The 21,538-nt window shown below is 37.0% G+C and overlaps 1 protein-coding gene across 1 annotated transcript; it reads left to right on the top strand.

Moving 5' to 3' along the window:
- The first annotated feature begins 8,034 nt into the window (after positions 1 to 8,034).
- LOC6038573 (glucose-6-phosphate isomerase) lies at positions 8,035 to 17,969 on the top strand. The gene is made up of 4 exons (XM_001848307.2): positions 8,035 to 8,536; positions 8,679 to 9,501; positions 9,563 to 9,808; positions 17,243 to 17,969. Exons 1-4 carry the CDS (start codon positions 8,406 to 8,408, stop codon positions 17,714 to 17,716), a joined length of 1,674 nt encoding a protein of 557 aa, XP_001848359.1. The 5' UTR covers positions 8,035 to 8,405; the 3' UTR covers positions 17,717 to 17,969.
- The last annotated feature ends 3,569 nt before the right edge of the window (positions 17,970 to 21,538 follow it).

The raw sequence follows: 21,538 nt of genomic DNA on the forward strand, positions 1-21,538 counted from the left end.
TTTTCAAATATCCAACTAATGCGACGAAATGAAACAGAATCATAACTCTACACTGGCCTTTAAAGTAATGCTCTATTTTTATATTAGCTTTTCGCTCTTGTTTCATAAAAAAATTAAATCCAGTTTAAACGAAGCATGAAAAAATATACGTTTGAATATCATTTGATTCATTCGTTTTCGTTTTCGTTTTACGGAGCAAGGTGGGGGACGCGGCCTCAAGTCAGTCCAAGTCCGGTTTCTTGTGGAAAAAAGGGTAGTGGCCGAACTAGTATTACATACAAAATGAACACCACCGGAAGATATAGGGGATCGGGAGGGGGAAGGTGAAAGAAAATTAGTGTAGGTGTGAGTAGTAAGAACTTGGATGACTTGAGCGGTTACGGTAATCTAAGTGTAACACTGAATAAAGGAAATCTGAAATTATGATCCAAAGTAAAAAGGTGCGTTAATTAAATAAGAAAATGTAACTAATCGCAGATGTATGCAAAGGAAACCTATGATGTATTTCAAATTTAAAGGAAATTTAAAAAAAATACTGGAAAACAAAAGATGAAAACTGACTAGTCTAGGGAATATAAATCTTGAGGACTTTTTTCTGGGCCCCGTCCTGTCGCGTCCGTCAGTAGTCTTGTCGTACATTACAACTAGAAGCAGATCTGCTAATGAAATAGTACACTCCGACCAGTTCAACTGATCATTTAAGTCCAATTATTCATTTACGGAAAACTAACTAACTTGAATCAACAACCTAAACTAAACTGTCTTAAAGTAACTTGAATCTCAAATCCCCGAAATTTTAATTGCAAAGCCAAACATTGCTTTACCTTGTTTTTAAACCTGACTTGCCACTTCAAAAACCAATAAACATAAATGAACAGTTCATACTTTACAGGTTGAATACTCTTCATCAAGAAGACTATTTCGTGCCTTCCATTTCATTAGGGCACAGAAGCTCTGCAAACAAGAGTGTACCCCTATCATACCTAATATAAACTGTCATTTGAGTGAAAGAGATGAACTCCTGTTCACAAAACCCCTGTGTCCCTTTGAAATGTTAGGCTCCATTTGATCGTCAAAACTCCTGTAAATCCTCGATTCGCAACAATGGTCGATACAACCATAATCCGAGAACCGTTAGTTCAACAGATTAACGAATTTTGTCCGATATCATTTCATTATTGATTGATCGAGACTCTATGGATGTTTTGACAATTCCGAATGGTTAGTATATCACTTAAATTATAATCAGAGATTCTGATAGCATCACTTAACTCGTTTACACAGAACTGTCGGCCTGGAATTATTAAACAATCTAAAGTTACAAAAAAAAACTAGCTATTCTGAGTGCCTTGCAAAAAACTTATTTATTAAAATACCAGATCCTAACCTAACACCCTCATTAAGATAAGAAAAAATTAAATTATTTAATATAATCCCACAATGCCTAGAAGAGACCTCTCTTACTGTTGTGCGTAAGCGTTGCTTTGCTTTATGAATTTCTACCTAAGCTAACGATGTATCAAAAAGATTTAAACCTGTTCCTACCAGATTTTATAAACAAGAATATTGAGATGCAAATAAAAAAAATCAATATCTTGCAATTTTACATAGTATAAAAGTTGTGATTTCTATCAACACAAGTATATAAATATAAAATAAATGTGTGATATATATCAACATCGGAAACCATCTTGGCAAATAGCCCTGAAACGACGGCAACGTGTGGCTCCATCTCCAGGGGTGGCGGGTCGGAACTAATATTTGGTAAAATAAAATGCAAAAAAAATAATCATAACATTATTTTCATCAGATCAATTTAAAATAAACAAATAAAAAAACTACTGTTGCAAATAAGATTTATTTAACAGAAATAACGTTGAAAAATGTGTTTTGCCTTCCTCATTTTTTTTATTTTTTTTTATTTTCGTTTGTTTTGTTTTAAACTGTATTGCTATTGTTTTGTCGATTGCAATTGAATACAAATGGTCGTAGCTAGTTTTTCAAAGTTTGATTTCCTCAATACAAAAAATATATAAAAAAATATCAATGATCATTAAATTTATTAAAACTAAATTTGGATTCAAATCTTCTTTACAAAAAACACTTTTTTGCGTTATTATGCATATTATGCATATCTTAAACAGGGGGCTATAAAAAATGCTAAAAAATGAAGTATTCATTGCATAAACTTGTAAAATCGATTTTTTACTATTAACAATACATTTATAACGTTTTTTTGCATTTTTAATCAAATGAAGCCCTATGCAAATATTTTTGGAAGTTTCAATGAAAATAGACGTGCAATCAACTGAAAACAATTTGAAATGCATTTCCTGCGTCAATGTGATTAAACAAGAAAAAAATATGTTTTTTTGCTTTAAATAACACTTTTGAAATCTAAAAGCTATGAGTCACATTGAAGCTTGATCCCCAGTTTGGAGATTTCATGCCCTTCATTCGATTGACTGACCTCCTTTCCTTTCGTTTCAGTACTCAACCACGTGGCCAGACACTTTTTAAAAGCTGCTTGCCTATGCTAATTCAAAGGTGTTTGTTTTATTGGGCTTCTTTGCGAGAAAATGTTATGACAAACAATTAAGCTGGTTGTAATAAAGTCATAACGTAGTTTTTGTTTTGTTTTTGGGTTTATAAGCAGTCGAAATTGCGTAACATGAACCTTGAAATAAAAAAATCCAAAGTTCGTCATTAAATTGTAGAAAGAAAAAAGTGCGAGTTGTAATCAAATTTGGAGAGCCTTTGTTTCTCAAGCTTTTGTTATAAGAACATGATGAAATTTCACCAAACCCGGCGAGGTCAATCGTGTCCAATTGACCCCGCCCACATTCTGTGCCAATCAAATTGAAATATCGCGCTTGATTTGAATTTCGTTCAAATTATTCGCGTTCAAGCACAATAAGTTCTGACTGACCAGCAGCCAATCACCATCTTTATCGGTACTTTGCGTGCCGCCGAAAGTCGAAAATTTATTCAAAGATTGCTTTCGAAAGTAAAATCGTTTTTACGTACGTTTTGTTCTTGGCTCAGCGAACCAATCTGAGATTTCGGGCACTTATCGAAGCAAATTTTAATAAAGCACCCTTTTTCGACACACTCAAGCAGACTATTGCAGACGCGAGGTAAATCAAGATTAGAAACAAAAAGTCCGACTCGTCAGGTCGTATAATTCATTAATTTGGGGTGGGTAATAAATTGCATTGTGGCGCGACCAAATTGCCGCATGACCAACGGAATTTCTTGCGTGCGTGTTTGGGAACCACTTTCTAAAGGGTCTCGTCGGTTACCACATGCGAAATTCTTTGCGCCTGTTTTTTTTTCTGCAACCCCAATCGGATTCAATAAAGCTTCTGACAAAAAAAATCTGCTATGCGTTACGCGCAATAAGGTAGAGGCAGTTGAAATTATGACAAAGTGGCGCGCAGTGAAGACCCCGAAAGGTCACCCAGATCCCGAAGTGTCGGCGATGCTGATTTGCAGGTTTTGCTGACTGTTGGCAAGAACTTGGGCTGTTGACCAACACACTTGGAATCGCATGTACGAGGAGCCTTATCGAAACGAATACAAAACGGCTGAGAGGGGCAACTACTCGTTCAAATATTGTTCATGCGAGAGAGAGCTCAACGTGTACTCTGACGTACATTCAGAAATGATAGAGAGAATGATTGACGCTGACTCAAATGAGGGGAGACCGCGAGAATAAAAAAAAAAACGCTCGCGACGGTCGTCGTCAAGGAAGTAAGGCAGAAATGGTAAGAGTCTCACGAAGGTTTGATAAATTTAAACTTATCATTATTATTATTACTAATCTAATCTAATCTAACCCTAGCGCAGCCAGTCTTTCGAGGGCATCCTGGAAAATGCCTTAGGTTGATTAACGCCTAGCATCCTCTTGTCATTATTAACAATTGCAGTGCCCCAATGCAATAGATTGCTTTGAAACATCACAAAAGTTAAAGCGGCCAGGCCTACTGCGTAAAGTTAACCGCAAAGATGATTCGTTGAATTGGATTGAGTTTGAACACGAATGTTCAAACAGCAATACAGTTCTGAATCTACAGGGGAGGAAGAAACGTGGGGATCCCCCGCTCACGTTCCTGTTTGTTTAGGCAATTGATCGTTGGGAGCACCATGCTAAGAAGTTTTGGTGCTCCGGGACCCTCTGGGATGAGACATTGTATTTCCACAAATGCCCTGGACACTATTTGCCGTGGTTATAGCGCCACAACTCGCTCTCTGTGGGTGGAAAAATACAAATGAGTTTAACAAGAAAATGATAATATTGTGACCAACAAAAACTCTTGGAAGAGTGTTTAGTAAGTCTTAGTAACTCCAGAGTTTCTCCCGATTACGTAATTCGCATTTTCCAGTGTTAGAACGGTCCTATCTTATGCAGTAGGTTCTCAAATAAATTCCCAAAAGATCCTCCCAAAGATCTAAGATGATCTTTATTTATCAATAAAATTTTAAAGAATTTTAACCAAAAAAAAACTGATCTAATTTGAAAGCCAAGTTGAATTCTCTTCCAAGAGAATTTGTGATTTTCTCTTTAAATTTAATCAAGATCCTCAATCCCGAAAACTGTTGAAAATAATATCAAACCAAAACTCACCTCTAGCAAAAGGTACTTCCATCCAGTACAACACAAGTTCAGCTAAGAACAATCTTACCTTACGTAGACATTCCCTTGGCCAAACCTTTTCTCTGCTTCAGACAGCTGCTTCTCTCTCATTCTCCACGCTTGGGAATACACCCGACGATACAGTTGGCTCTCTCCACCCAAACAGCGAAGCGTCCCCGACTCTGCTGCTCGAAACACATGCTGCCACCCTGCCACCCACCCGCCCACTTCTCACTAAAACGTGCTCTCTCATAGTTCGGCTCTCGCTCTTGCTTGTCCAAGCCACCAATACAGGGACACAGCACCACGACGGTTTGTGTCATCTTTAAACCACCACACACAAGCACGCTTGGTCGACTCTTCCCTTTCACACGCACCATCACAAAAGTCGACTCCAAAAAAACTCTGATTGGGTTCAGAAACTACGACTTTTCGCAATTAAATTGACCCCCAACAGCAAAACTCGACCACCACAATGATCCGCTGGTGAAACTGCATCTTACGAACCAAAATACTCCAGCAAGACCCACGAAAACCACTCGAAAATTCGCGCAACAAACCGCAAGTGAAAGCCACCGAACCGCACTCGGCCAACACCGAAAGTATTCTCCTAAACTTATCATTATTATTATTACACAGAAAAAAAATGATGGAAATATTCATAAGGAAATGGTGACAGATTTTGTGGCTAAAAAATGATGAATTTTACCCCAGAAAATGGTGAATTTTCATCAATTTTTGATGAATATTCATCAGGTTCCCATTTTACACATTTTTTATGTAATATTACTCAAAAAATGAGGTAATATTCAACCTACCAAATTTTCAACATTCCAAATTCAACTTTTTTTTCTGTGTATGAATAATAATAATAATTTATATTTTTGTTTGCAAATGATCATATACTGCCGTTCTACTTAAATTGTCCCATGTAATTTTTTGAAGATTCTGACTTTGGAATGTTGAAAATTTGGTAGGTTGAATATCAACTCTTTTTTTGAGTATTATTACCAAAAAAAATATGTAAACATGTGAACCTGACGAAAATTCACCAGAAACTGATGAAAATTCATCATTTTCTGATGTAAGATTACACATTTTTTTGACACAAAATCTGTCACCATTTCCTGATGAATATTACCATCATTTTTTTTCTGTGTACTTTTCGTATCTATGTTTAAAGGTGTTTTTAATCCTTTCAAAAGTTATTCTTGATCATAAAATTTAAAAAATATTTTCATTGGAAAAAAATAACATTGGAAATTGAATGATTTGTTTCAGAGATTGATATTCTGAGAGGTATATTTTTGCAGAGGTGCGCTTCCTTCGTACAGTATTTTCAAATTGCAAATCATTTAAAAAAATAAGCTTAAATGTGCGAAATTTTAGAGAATTAAAAAAAATCCATGCTAAATATAGTGCTATTATGAAAATTTACCATTTGTCTTCTAAATAATTATTATCTTTCAAAAAGCGATCATATTATTAGTAAAATATTCTAAAAATGAAAGAAACGTTTCAAATACATTCTTATCTGATGTGTCTAAGTAAAAACAGTTAAATAGTTAGCAATTTAACATGTTGTTTTATGCATTGTTCCTCTTGCCCCACTAGTTGAGTAGAACGTACTGAAAATCAATAATTTAAATTGTAGCTTGGTTGCGCGTTTTAGCAGAATGCATGTCTCTTTGTATTCATAATAATTTAAAAACAAATTGTAATGGTGCAAAACAGGATTTTTTAGAAAGTTGTTCTATCAAAGTCTTACCTGGAATAAGACGATTATCAAAAAAAAATAAAGGTTTATGTTAACATTCCATAGGTTGTCTTCTTAAGGTGTCTTCTTGATAAGGTCCAGTTTATGACGATACACTACCTTCCCTTTACTAAACAATCGGATCCAGAAGGGAAAAGACCACCAGTTGTAATGGTCCGATCCGGGATTTGAACCACGGTCTACCGATTTCGAGGCGGAAGCGTTACCACTCGACTACGTGCCTCGGTCTACATGATCTGTACTTAGTACAGCAAAATCTAGTCCAAAGACAAAAATTTTTGAAAAAAAAAATTTGAGTGAAATCAAAAATGCGAACAAAACAAATTTAAAAAAATATTTAAAGGGCTAAATTAAATTTATTACCTAAATCATTCTTTTTATACAGAGCACCGTTCTAGCATGTTTCGTTTTAAATACATTATGAGAAAAACTACCTCTGCAAAATATATGTATGAAAGGCAGAAAAAATTTCCGAGGTCTTCGGATAATCGAGTCTGGACTGTATAAATAATTTAAAAAAAAAACATGGCATAGAATATAAAAATAGGACTTATTTTCAAAAGTTATGCTTGATTTGGGTCTCGTGGCGCAGGGGTAGCGGCTTCGGCTGCCGATCCCGATGATGCTATGAGACGCGGGTTCGATTCCCGCCTTATCCACTGAGCTTCTATCGGATGGTGAAGTAAAACGTCGGTCCCGGTTTCTCCTGTCTCGTCAGAGGCGCTGGAGCAGAAATCCCACGTTAGAGGAAGGCCATGCCCCGGGGGGCGTAGTGCCAATAGTTTCGTTTCGTTTTTTTGCTTGATTTAAAAAAAAATGAAATTTTGAAGTTGGTCAGGGTTCGATCCCAGTTGGCCCCGGTGGCATTTTTCGAGACGAGATTTGTGTGATCACGCCTTTCGCCGGATGGGGAAGTAAATTGCGGTCCCGGCCTAACCCAGAGATTGGGTCGTTAGGTCAGTCCAGGTGTAGGAGTCGTCTCCATGCCTCGGTGGAATCGCTGGTAGGCAGTTGGACTCACAATCCAAAGGTCGTAAGTTCGAATCCCGTGGTGGATGGGAGCTGAGGTGTTAAAAGAGGTTTTTATAGCCTCACCGTTTCAAGCCTTTGGACACCTAGTTTCGAGTAGGAATCTCGCAATAGGGGACACCAAGGTAAAGCTGAAAAGCAACGCAGAACAGTTCTAGAGTTTTTTTTGAAAAGGTCTAATAAACTTTTGTGTTACATATGTTTATAGGACCTGTTCAAAAAATCTCTGGAATTTGACTTAAACCAAAAGGAAAAAAAAAGTAGTTTATGGACGAGTTGCAAACTTCGTTTTTCAGCATTCGTTGCCAGTATTCAACTTGGCAAAGCCTAGATGGGTAAATGTTTTGGTAAATGTAAGATATTCTGAAAAATACTTCATGTTGCAGCTCGCCCACTCTATTTTGACCAAACTCATGAAAACAATCTACGCACCCAACATACACCAGGGTCTTTCTTATCACATGACGATTCTCTCTCTGTTACAGCGCGCGCGTCCTCCCCACACACCGAAAACCATTCGCTCTCCGTCGAGAGCCGTTCCGTGTTGGCGTGTTTAGAGCCGCGCGCTCTCTCTCGCTGCTATTTTCCACCGGAGTCGAGTGTTATTCATTTGACATTGAACCAACCGAACCGAACTTCGCCAGCAGCACCGTATTAACCACAGCCCCAAAGTCGTCGCGTCGCGTTCCGCAGGAGGCTCGTTCTAGGTTCTCCTGAAAGGCTGCTCGAGAATCATTCCCGCGTGTGGTGCTACGAGGATACTTCAAGGATCGTACTGGTTGGTTCAGGGCGTCAGTCGTTGAGCTACGCTTCGAGGATTCGGTACGGTTTCTGGGAGTTCCAACAACAAGGACTCTTGCGCGGTTTTGAAATTTTGCTAGTCGTGTGTTCGCACTTGTGTGGTGGTCACTGTTCTTGTAGTCTGTTGTGTGGTGTTACTAGTGCGAAGAACTAAGCTGCAAGATGTCCGGTAAGGTGCTACTGTCCGAAGATTCGGTCTACCAGCAGATTCAGGCGTACTACAAGGAGCACGGATCTTCCATTAACATCAAGAAGATCTTCGAGGAGGATGACATTCGCTTCGACAAGTTCAGGTGAGTTGTGTAGCAATGTAATGTTGCTCCAAATTCAACGCTTGCTGTGTTGGCGAGTAACATTTGACCCTCGCGAGCAGTTTCAAAGTGAAAGTGAATGAACTGCTGGCTAAAAATAGCTCCCATTGACGATTGATTTCAGCTTGAAGCTTTCGACTCCGGAGGACGGCGATATTCTGCTGGACTACTCGAAAAACCGCATTACGGACGATGCGTGGAACATGCTGCTGGAGTTGGCCGAGTCGCGGGACGTGGTCAAGACCCGGAACGACATGTTTGGCGGTGAACGTATCAACATCACCGAGGACCGGGCCGTGCTGCACATTGCCCTGCGTAACCGCTCGAACAAGCCGATCCTGGTCGACGGCAAGGACGTCATGCCGGAGGTAAACGCCGTGCTCGAGCACATGAAGGAGTTCACCGAGCAGGTGCTGAACGGCGTCTGGCGTGGCTACACCAACAAGAAGATCAGCGATGTCGTCAACATCGGCATCGGAGGTTCCGATCTGGGTCCGCTGATGGTCAGCGAAGCGCTGAAACATTACAACACCGGCATCCGGTCGCACTTTGTGTCCAACGTTGACGGTACGCACATTGCCGAAACGCTGAAGAAGCTCGACCCGGAGACGACTCTCTTCATCATTGCCTCCAAGACGTTCACCACGCAGGAGACCATCACCAACGCCACTGCCGCTAAAAACTGGTTCCTGGAGCGCTGCGGCGAGAAGGAACATGTCGCCAAGCACTTTGTAGCGCTGTCGACCAACAAGGAAAAGGTGTCCGCCTTCGGCATCGACACCAAGAACATGTTCGCGTTCTGGGACTGGGTCGGTGGACGCTACTCGCTGTGGTCCGCCATCGGTCTGTCCATCTGTCTGTCCATCGGCTTCGACAACTTTGAGAAACTGCTCGAGGGTGCCCACTACATGGACAACCACTTCCTGACGGCGCCCCTTAACGAAAATGTAAGATAATTAACCCAAACCCGCCTTCCCCACTGTCTAAAGTCCAACTTCCACTCAAAAGGCCCCCGTCATCCTGGCCCTGATGGGCATCTGGTACTCGAACTTTTACGGAGCGGAAACCCAAGCCCTGCTGCCGTACGATCAGTATCTGCACCGGTTCGCGGCCTACTTCCAGCAGGGTGACATGGAGAGCAACGGCAAGGGCGTGACCAAGTCGGGGCAGAAGGTCAACTTCAACACCGGACCGATCGTGTGGGGCGAGCCCGGAACGAACGGCCAGCATGCATTTTACCAGCTGATTCATCAGGTAAGCCAGTTTGGGGGGTGGTGTGTGTGATGCAATGTGGTGAAAAAAAAAAAAGATTTGCTAGTCGAGAGTGACGGCACGGCACGCGGTTGGAGCAAACGACCGGTTTCATAATCGTGATGTGATATGGATAGAGATTTTATTGGTTGGCGGCGACGATGCTCAGTGAGTGTAAATTTAGCAAATTGAAATCGATTTTTCTTAACGATTCATAAATATGGTACATTTTATTTACTGGTTTCATGTTCAACTTACCGTCAGTGAGGGGTGACTATGTGCCAAAAGCGATATACTTCTCGTGCAAAAAAAATTGATTAAACTATGTCAACGCCGTTTCACGATAAAATAATCTTAAATTAACAAATTTGCTCGCATTTTTCTAAAATAATGCTCAGTTTGATTAAATTAACTTCCATTTCAGAAGTTCTTACTTTTTCTAAATTCTTTATGTGAGAACATCTGGAGTTTTTTGTTTAAGGGCCGCTAAACAAAATTTAGATTTATTGCTTATTGAGCTTTTTTTATAATACTCCTGACTCAAGGCGTTTTCAAAACAGCCGAAAAGCAAAAATTGAAAATTTTGTTTATAGGATCTTTTAAAAAAAACTCTAGAACTATCATTTTGAACTAAACAAATCCGGTACTCCATTGAGTAGCATGAAACAAAAATAAAGTTCCAATACAGAAAATGTATCGAGCCATGTTTCAACATTCCAATAAAAAAGGGAAACACACGGATTTTTTGTGCCGATCTTTATTTTTTTTTCCATAAAAATGTAATTTTCCAAAATGCGTATTTTTCAATTCAGGAATTTGTTCGATATGTTTAAAAGGTTTTGTCCCGGAACTTTTGAGGCCAAAAAATTTGCCGTTAAAAATTTTGTTTTTGGGGGGAAAAAAATAGAAATCTTAATCTTACCCTAGAAGATTTTTTAACTACAGCTAATCAATGTGAAATCGAATTTTCAATTCAAAAGTACTATACACATATTTTGATAAAGTGCTCCGTTTTCGAAATATGGCCACTTAAAGTTTGATTTTAACAAAAATAATGCAGTTTTTCGATTTATTAAAATATTTCTAATGAATGACCATTTCTGGAAATATCTTTTCGAATAGTTCAGAAAATTTCCTGAAATTCAGATTAGAAGAAACATCGAAGAATAGACCTTTGGTTGCTGAGATACAGCGGATAAAATAAAAACATACAGCAAAATTAAAATTTTCGAAGTCCCCTATTTTCTAATATCCCAACAAAAATTAAACACTTTGTAAAATTTTCTGACCCCTTGGTTTTTTTTATTTGGAATCAAGACTAACATTACAAAAAGCGGACAATATTCAATATTACGCCCTTTTGAAATTTAAACCTTATTGCAAAATTTTCAAAATATTTTTTCGAAAAGGTGCAATTCCATGTAAAATCAATGATTTCAATGTAGATATGTTATCCTACGTTAATATAAGCCATTTTTGTGTATATAGAGCCAGTTGCACTCGATAATGACATTTGAGAAGGGCGTTAGTTTTTTTTATATTTTTGCATTTTGTAATTTCAATATTGCTGTAACTCAAAGTCGTTCCAGCGTATAAAAAAGTGGTCAAAGATAAACTTGTAGGAAATTTGACGATCTTTCTGAAAAAATACACTGATAGAAAAAAAAACACGCAATTTCTATGAGATTTTATGATTTCTAAGATCAAAAGTCTTAAGATGAGCCCAAGATTTTTTTCTTTCAGAATTTGTATGAAAATAGCCTAAGATGTTACAAAAAGGCTTGAGGAAAAGTTCGGATGGAGCACCTCTCCTAAAAAATATATATATTTACTTAAACTTTTTTTTTTCAGGTGCTCTAAATGTAATTTTTTTCAAAGGCCGAACGCGGGAATCGATTCTCCAGACAATTTACTATAAGTTTGACTTTGACAGCAGTGGCAAACGGAAACGAATTACGTGTAGAGTACTTTGCGATTGCATTTTACATTGAAAACTGCAGTCATAAAATCTTTTTGGTAAAATTTCTCTTTTTCCAAAAAAACACACTTTAAAAAAATTAAAACAAGGTGGAAACAATTTTGCCCGTGCTTCTCTATACCTTCAAAATTACCTCCAAATTTTTTTAAAATCGAAAAACTGCAAATATTTCGCTAAAATAAAACTTTCGGTGGCTATATATTTAAAATGGGCCCTTATATAAAAAAATCTGTAAAATACTTTTCGATTGAAAATTCAATTTTATATTAAAAATTACTTCAAATATGTTTTTGCATGAAATTTCGTTTTTTTCCAAAAATCGCTATTTTTCAATAAATCATAACTCGGCGGCAGATTTTTTGACCATGTTTCTCTATGGCTCAAAAGTTGCGAGTTTTTGTCCCCTGAAACATATCAAAAAATCTCGAAAATCAAAAAATAAATTGAGTTTTTGTGAAAAAAAAAAAGTTGAATTCGTGTACCTATTTTTTTCTCAATAGTCCTCAACAATACCTACAACTTTGCCGAAGACACCAAATTGATCAGAAAATTCAATCAAAAGTTACAGCTGGTTGAATATTTACGTACCATTTTTGTATGAACAGCAGCCAAAATTGTATGGAGACTTGTATGGGTGAACCAATGACACAAAATAGCTTCTTTGGTCATAAAAATGATCGAAATCTGCCGATTTTGTAGAGAGTTGCTCATGTGCCATTTTTTTATCTTAAGTTTTTTTTTTTTCTACGAAACACACCGTTTCTTTATTTCACACCACATATTCCCAGCCTACTTGGGAGAATTTTTGGTGTTGTATTTATGCTCAACATTCCAAAAATACAAGGTATTTTTTTCGTGATTCGTTTATCTATCGGCAGTGAAATAATTGCGAGGACTTTGAAGACTCTTGTTCGGACTGTCTATAATTTTGATGCGATTTTTTCCCAGAAATCTAAAAATTACGACTAAAAAACGTTGTAAGCTACGGCAATCTCACCAGCTAGCACCTAAAGCTGCTTTTACACCATCATAAAGTAGCCCCAAATGTCTCAATTTGGTCTGGCAACAACTCCTGAATCTGTGGAAACACGACAACACGCCATTACACGTATTTAGCACTATCTTTGTAGGGATATAAATTCCCGCGCGATAGTTTGTTGTTGACCGTTGTTCGCCATCAGCACCTAACGTGCGAAGTAACATGCTATTTTCTTAGTTCGACTTTTTATGTTCACTCTAGCCTGGTGTTCGGTGCAAGGTGCCGAGTTTTCCACCCATTACAAACGTCCAACATGAGTAAATATTTCACTTTGAATTGTTAGGTGAAATTTGAGATAGCTAGAGAATTTCGAGGGCGAGGGTTTTTTTCCTCAAAAACTGTTTGGTTAAGTTAAGTTAAGAATTTTGAATTTTAATGTTAAAACAAACTAACAAACCAAAAATCCCCTACAAGTGTAGGTCCTTAAGATTGTAAATATATGACCACCCACTCAAAGGGTCACGCGATAACCATCGTGCTCCGGTGGAAAAATTAGCATAAAACCATTCCAAATTTCTTCACCTGCCAAGGTGGTCACAAATTCAGGACAAGTACCTAGGTTCTTAAAAATCCCCACTCCACCTTCCTCACTCTGGCTTCAAGTCAGTACGCGGTTAATCACCTGATCCGACACCAACCACCAAGGTTTCGCTGGGTGGTGTGAGGTGTGATTCCGATAATGTATCACACTTTCGCACGCTTCCACCCCCAACTGGGCAGGTCTGGTGGCCACGTGGAGGTCCGGCAGGTGATTAAAGACCAGCTCCCTTAACCACAACTTCAACTAATTTAAAACCTTTCCCCAAGCTGTATTGTTTTTTTTTTTTTTTGGAAGGAGCGCAAATGAAAGCTAGTACTTTGGCACGAAACAGAACCATAAAGGCAATCAAAAGTCAATCTTGGCTCTGGTGTTGATCCAAATCCGACATACTTCAGGTGATATTGTAAGGGGAAAAAGGTGAAAAGGTCAACACAATTCTTGAAACCACGAGCCGAAACGTGGAGTGATTTACACTCCTAATAAATTTATGGTACGCCTCATAATTTCGAGTGTTTGATTATTCATGATGGCGAATTCGGACTAGAGGTCCGAGTGGGTTGACTCGAACGCAAATTGAGTTCTTAATTAATGAGTGCTGAATTTTAGTGAATATTTCGCGTGTTCGAGTCGATTTTGGCAATTTACAGCGAACTTTTCTTGTAATTCTTTTAATGGGTGTGATTTATGGCTTGAGCAAGATTTGACTTTTTTTTTACGATGAACTGTTGAACATAATTTGAACTTGAGCAATACATAGAAAAAATATTGTTTCTAAATCAAATCGTGAAATTCTAACATTTTTGAGCATTCGATATTTTGCAATTGGGTATAGTTTAGGAAACAAAGGATACCTGAAAAAAAGGGAGAACTAGATAAAGCATTATTGTACAAATAGCTGAATATTCAATCATCAAAAAATTACAAATATTTACCTTTTTTGAACATTTTTACGTATCTTTTTCAGTCGGGAATGGCCTTTTTGCTTCAAACATGAAAACAGTTTTCATATTATCGAAAAATTTGATATATTACTGAGAATTCATGAATAAAATGTTTTATCAAATATTATGCCTGTATCGAAAAATAGAAAAAAGTATCAAAATATGTCCGAATTAATAAGAAATAAGAAAATTATTGTCTGATTACTTTCGGTTTGAATTATTTTTCTGCTTTATCAAAAAATCAAATCAAATTATTCGCTCTACAGCATTGCCTTGGCGTTCTCGATTGCGAGATTCCTACTCGAAACTAGGTGTTCGAAGGCTTGATTGTTGAGGCAATTGCAAACCTCTTTTTACACCTTAGCTTCCATCCACCCCGGGATTCGAACTGACGACCTTTGGATTGTTAGTCCAACTGCCTACCAGCGACTCCACCGAGGCAGGACCCAGGGAGACGACTCCTACACCTGGATTGAGCTAACGACCTAACCTTTTTTTTTTAAGGTTAGTCCGGGGTCAACATTTACTTCCCGTCCGACGGAAGGCGTGATCAGACAAATCTCGTCTCGAAAAATGCCACCGGGACCGTCTGGGATCGAGGTTCTGCTTTATAATAAAGTTTTTTTTTAAACAATTTAGGTTTTATATGGTATCACTATCAACTATCAATGATGGCTCTGGATGTAAATCTCAAAAATAGAAAATTGAATTTAGAAAAATAATCACGATACGCAAAATGCTTCTACAAACAACATTTAGAAAATAATGTTTTGATAAATAATTTATGCTATATAAATTTCGCAAAAAAAAAATCTGTTTTTATATTTTGTATTTTTTTATTTGAATTGAATTGTTCATCAATTCTTAAGTCCAAATAAGCCATTTTACATCATTGGTTTTAACATACAAGCCTCCATACAAATTTGGGAACTGTCCATAAAAAAATTCTATGCAAATATTCAAAAATCTTTTTAAAAATTTCCTGATCTATTTGGTGTCTTCAGCACTGCTGTAGGTTATGATTTGGTCTATTCAGAAAAAAAGAACCACGGGAAAATAGCAAATTTTTAATTAACTTTTTATCACAAAAAAACGATTTTGACAAACTTTACTTCTTTTGATTTTTTCAGTTTTTGATATTTGACGGGCATTTTTGAGAATTTTTTTAATGTAGCTAACATTAACAGGAAAAAGCTACCAAATATATATATATTTTTTTTTGCAATTCCGTCGTGAAACTTCTTACTTTTCCTGTCATTCTTGAACGACGAAATATCCTACTTTTCTGTACCAAAAATAACAGAATCGAATAGCAACACTTTTCAAAATAAATGCTGAAAAGTTCTACTTTTCAGCACTGAAATGGGTGCTGAAAAGTTGAACTTTTCAGCACTTGTTTCGAAAAGTAACATTTTTCAACATTTTTTTGATTTAAACGATTTATTGACAAAATACATGAAAATTTGACTTAAAATTTCACTTAAGGGTACACAGCAACCAAGGAAGTTGTTGTCTTCTTTTTCAAAAAGTGTTGATCTTACGGACCCAATCCTGAAATAATGTGATTGTAAAAATTTACAAATTTTGTTGTAAATGTTTACGGAAATAGTTGCTTAAGGGATGAATAAAAAAATATATCGATAGTTCCCGTAGTTTTGAAGATACTAAAATGTATGTAACAATAATCTGGGTGCAAAAGTTCTGGTTGATGTGCATCGTTAATGGGTGTTTTTTGGAATTGCAAAAAATGTTGTATGGAACTCGTTGCAAAACTTGATTATTTCAGCATTCTTCGTATTTATCCAACTCGGTGAACCTCGTTGGTTCAATGTACGACTCGTGCTGAAAAAATCCTCTTTTTGCAACTTGTTGCATAACTATTTTGGATACAAAATTCATTTTGAAATCAGAAAGTGTTATTGTGATTTTTTGATAAAATACACCGTAGAGTTAAAGATTTTCAAACTGAAATTTTCAGAACAATCTTCTTTCAATTTATTTTAAAATAATGTCAATCCTTTTACATTTCTGAAAAAATATATTTCGAGTGCTGAGAAAATTCTCTGATTTTTTTTACATTGTTAATCCTACCCTTGGTTGCTGGTCTTGCAATGAATTTAAATTACGAAAAATGAGTTGAGTTGCTAAGTACAGTAGTTGTTCGCTAACTGGGCCGTAGCCCAGTTAAAAAGCAGACAAACGTCAAAAACCCAAAACAAACCAAAATGACCGAGGGGATAATGGATGCAAAAATCATGTTCAATAAATTAAAAAAAAAACTTGTTTTCAAACTTTTATTTTATTTCGCAATTAAAGAAATATGAAAAGTAAGCATTGTAAATAATTTCATTACCTTTTATTTTTAAATTTCATCAGGAAAATATTATGCATCGAAGGTCCCCTCGTTGTTTTTCGTTCAGCCCAGTTATCGAGCAGCATTCGGTGACGGGGCTACGTTCTCAGCCCAGTTACCGAACAAGTACTGTAGTACCCATTTGGCCCTCAATTTTCAGTCGAAATTTTGAAAACTATTGATCAGCATTACTTGTGTGAAGTTACTATCCTAAGCTGAGATGTGAATTATCTTTCAACAGCTGATTAATTAAAAGTTGGGAATAGACTTTGCGGGTGCTTAAATAATCGAGTAATTCTACTGAATTTGAAATTTTGAAATAATTATTTGTTTAAACATTTTATAGATTAAAAGTTTAATAAGTTATGGTTGAAATTCGAAAAGCTAAATTCGTTATTCTGGATCGGCTCAAGCTCAACTAGAATTGTTATTACAACCATTTGAGAATCGCATTTTGTCCAAACATCACAGGGAAAATGATTTCGAACCGCCTTGTCAACCATACGTCGATGTGCCTTCCAAGCCACAATGCTAACAAAACAGGCTGGCGATACTCAACAACCACACTTCATTTTCTATTTCCAGGGCACCCGTCTGATCCCGTGTGACTTTATCGCTCCGGTCATCACCCACAACCCGGTCGAGGACGGCGCCATGCACAAGATCCTGCTGGCCAACTTCCTGGCCCAAACGGAGGCGCTGATGATGGGCAAATCCGAGTCGCAGGCCCGTGCCGAGCTGGAGAAGGCCGGTATGTCCGGTGACAAACTGGAGCAGCTGTTGCCGCACAAGGTCTTTACCGGAAACCGCCCGACCAACTCGATCCTCGTCAAGAAGGTGACCCCGTTCACGCTGGGTGCGTTGATCGCCATGTACGAGCACAAGATCTTCACCCAGGGTGTCATCTGGGACGTCAACTCGTTCGACCAGTGGGGCGTTGAGCTGGGCAAGGCGCTGGCCAAGGCCATCGAGGTCGATCTGAACGACCCCAACAAAACTACCTCCCACGATTCGTCCACCAATGGGCTGATCAACCACATCAAGATTCACTGGGAATAAGCACTTACAATTTTGAGCAAAAAAGTACACATATGTTAATGAAAGAGAAAAGATGTTATCAAATATAAAACCATTAACTTATTCTTAAACGTACGTACGTTTAGAGCGTTAAGCAAAAACAAAATGCTAAATTTAGGAAAAACGTTGATCATTTCAATAAACCTGCTAGCAGCACTTCATACAACTTGGATTGGTGCAACCCTATATTAGTGCATAAAACCCCCCAAAATTAATTAAATGCTTTCGAAGTAAACTAAAACCACAACTTTTTCACGAAATATCACAATTCCGCAAAAAGGTTGTCGTGTCAGCGCTCAATCTGAGTCCGTTCCTGATGGTTATTGCTTTCGCTCTCTCTGTGTGAAAGCAGCGTGTTTCGTCTAATTAATTACAGTACAGCCGCCAGTACAGCAAGGTAGAAATGACCTGCAGTGAAAGGATTTCTTTTTCCGCATCGTTTTACAAGAAACACGAAACAAAACGTGTCTCCTGAAGCTTCAAGGAAACCGCCGCACAGTGGATCCAGGTGTGACAAAAATCAAAAAATGAAAGTTAAATTTCAGTAGTGTTAGTATTTTTCTATTTTTTCTCATACCTTCAAAAACTCTTTCCCAAATTTTGAGCAAGATTGGATGGAATTTGAATTTTTGGCGGCTTTGAGAGTGCAGACATTTTTGTTATTTCTAGTAGCTGAAACTTCAAAATTCGCAAAAAATATTTTTTCTTAAAACTAGCATAACTCAGCCAATTTTAAACCAAATTTGATTCTTCTGGCTGCATTAGAAAGGTATTTAAAAGTTGTTGATTTTACTGTTCTTGGAATTTTGATTGACCCCTCCCCCCTTTTCAGCTATTCAAATGAAAGAAAGCATTAACTATTTTCAAGATTTTTTCGAATTTCAACCCTTCAGGAACAATTTTGTACGGGTGTGACCAAAGTCTCGTATGCAGATTCTGTCGTGAAATTTAATGTACTTTCAGACAGTGTATAGCAAATTTTGCTCATACTTGCTCGAAAGATCAAAATTTGCATGTTTCTAAAAAAAAGTCAAAGTGGATCTACTTTACTCTATTCACGAATCGGATCAAAAAGTCAGATATGGCAATCGCCTTATGATCTTTCTTCATATTCAAGAATTCAACAAATGTACTAAAATAATACTGGATTTTGGATTTCTTAGTGTACCAAGAACACCCCCCCCCCCTCTCTCTCCCTCGTCTTTTTTATGACTTGGTTAAATATTCCTCTTGGAATAACTGAAAACTTCAACGGCAAAAATACTTTCTATTGTAAAATTTCACATGTGCTTGTGTGCTATCTTGTGACCCGTCTGCTGAAAAAGATAGGAGGTGTCACAAGATAGCACACAAGCTACGATGTGTATCTGCGTGGAGAATTATTGGAACAAAGTGATGCGGGCAGTGATGAACATAGTTAATGAGCAATTGCAAACATTTTAATGAATACCGTCATCAGGGTGACATTGGATCTGGTGGGTGAGATACAGTCATACAAAATTGCTAAAGTTTGTATGACCCAATCTCACCCCCAGACCTAATGTCACCCCTGATGACGGTACATACTTTTTTTGGTACGATAGATTTTCTTGTGGGAATCTTAACCATGCAAGATTTTTTTTCAACTGTCCCAAAAAATCTTCCAAAAAGTCTTCCTACAAGCAGTTTTTACCTTACATATTTTTATGTGCAGCTTAGTACATAAAAAGCAGAGCAGACCTTGGCTTTAGTCGTGGATGAAGAGAAGAGGGAAGATAGGAAATTAAAAAAAAAAAAATCAAAACCTTATTCTCAACCTTTTTAGTAAAAATGTATCACAAATTACTCTAATTAATAACTCTAATGCAAAAAAAGTAAATGATTTATTAATTTTGTAGGTTTATCTTTGTTTTGCACCCTAGTATTTGGAGAATATTCGAAAGGGGAACGAGATAAAAACTTGAAATGAAGTTTTCGTTGACCTCAACAAAAATCTTGAGTTTTTTTAAAGGTCCTTTAATTTATTGTGTTTCATATGTTTATAGGACCTTTAAAAAAACTACAGAAATGTCTTCTAATCTTTTTCTACCTAAGCTACAGATACTACTAAAATGTGCACAGTTAAAATGTTATGATAATCTCATAGAAGCCAAATAACACTTTTCCTCTAATACACAAAATTTGGAACACCCTATTAACTGGACCACCCTAACGTTACTACTGTACTGATCCTGATCAACTTTTCGGAAGATGACAAAGCTGTTATTTAAAAGTGTGGTATCTACGAATTTGATTTAACAAAATTTCGGTTATGGATCATTGTGATATGGTACCACCCTAACATTTTATTTGTTAAGATTTACACACACACACAATCAAAATTCCAAGCTACTATTGATATAAAAATACAATTTCAGCAATTAAAAAAAATATTTGAAAAATAAATATTTATGTACCACCCTAATGTACTTAGATTTTATTTCATGAAAAAATAAATGTGTTTTTTGAATTCAGCTGCCCAAAATTACCCTAAAATGACATATTTGGTAGAATACCTGACATTTTTTAATTTTGTCACACCTTTGTTCGGAGAGGATCCACTGTGCGCCGGTGGATATGGTGACCATCTGGAAAAGCGGTTATTATGACCGGTCGTTATGAATATTCATAAAAGAGATAATTTATAGCTTGTTTGGACACGAAGCCGAGAATAATCGATGCATAATTTCATAGGAAAAATACGGAATTTTCGTTGTTCTGAGTAATGAAAGAAATCTGCAATACAGGAACTTGTCCACCTAGAAACCAATAATTACAATCTGGACAAATCCATAATTGTCGACAACTTCGAAAAAAACCATTTCCATAAATACCAGCTTGAACCACTTCTTTTTTTTTCTTTCTTTGGCTTTGCTTTGATTTGTTAGTTCAATTTTTTTTAAATAGTGAGTCCGCACTGTACAAAACAGATTCCTCGAAGACAGGGCTACTAAGCCGAAGCCACAGTTAATTTTGCCTAGTTCTAAACAATTTGTATGGGAGCAGTGGAACTGGAAGAACGCAAGGCCATGTTACGCAAATTGGCGGTGTAGTTTCCACTGCAGTTTGCGCATTTCATGCCAGGTTTTACCTTTTCTGTTTCGATTCTCTTTTTATAGCATCGATCAAGCTGGTTGGTTTTTAAATGATGAGTTTGTATAGAATGAGTCTAAATTTGTTTAATGGCACTTGCATGCTCGGTATGTTACAAAAGTCTAGACTTGATTATTCGAAGTGCACAAAAAACATTTTTTGTTTTCTTATTTTGGTTCATTGAGCCTCGGACATGATGGCGGTAGTGGAATATTGAGAATAGAGCAATTCTCTGAGAATTCGGTCATTCGATTTTTTTTTGTATTTTTTAATCCGGCTGAAACTTTTTTGGTGCCTTCGGTATGCCCAAAGAAGCCATTTTGCATCATTAGTTTGTCCATATAATTTTCCATACAAATTTGGCAGCTGTCCATACAAAAATGATATGTGAAAATTCAAAAATCTGTATCTTTTGAAGGAATTTTTTGATCGATTTGGTGTCTTGGGCAAAGTTGTAGGTATGGATATGGACTACACTGAAAAAAAATGATACACGGTAAAAAAAAATTTGGTGATTTTTTATTTAACTTTTTGTCACAAAAACTTGATTTACAAAAAAACACTATTTTTAATTTTTTTTATTTTTTGATATGTTTTAGAGGACATAAAATGCCAACTTTTCAGAAATTTCCAGAATGGGCAAAAAATCTATGACCGAGTTATGATTTTTTGAATCAATACAAAATCGAATTT

Source organism: Culex quinquefasciatus, chromosome 2 (assembly GCF_015732765.1).
Source record: "Culex quinquefasciatus strain JHB chromosome 2, VPISU_Cqui_1.0_pri_paternal, whole genome shotgun sequence".
In the NCBI taxonomy this organism is placed as follows: domain Eukaryota; kingdom Metazoa; phylum Arthropoda; class Insecta; order Diptera; family Culicidae; genus Culex; species Culex quinquefasciatus.

What these genes read in the sequence shown, in the direction of transcription:
- LOC6038573 (XM_001848307.2), top strand. Translation starts at nt 8,406, where the DNA reads ATGTCCGGTAAGGTGCTACTGTCCGAAGATTCGGTCTACCAGCAGATT. An exon ending in ATTCGCTTCGACAAGTTCAG is followed by an intron (nt 8,537 to 8,678) that starts GTGAGTTGTGTA and finishes GATTGATTTCAG; the next exon opens with CTTGAAGCTTTCGACTCCGG. An exon ending in CGGCGCCCCTTAACGAAAAT is followed by an intron (nt 9,502 to 9,562) that starts GTAAGATAATTA and finishes TCCACTCAAAAG; the next exon opens with GCCCCCGTCATCCTGGCCCT.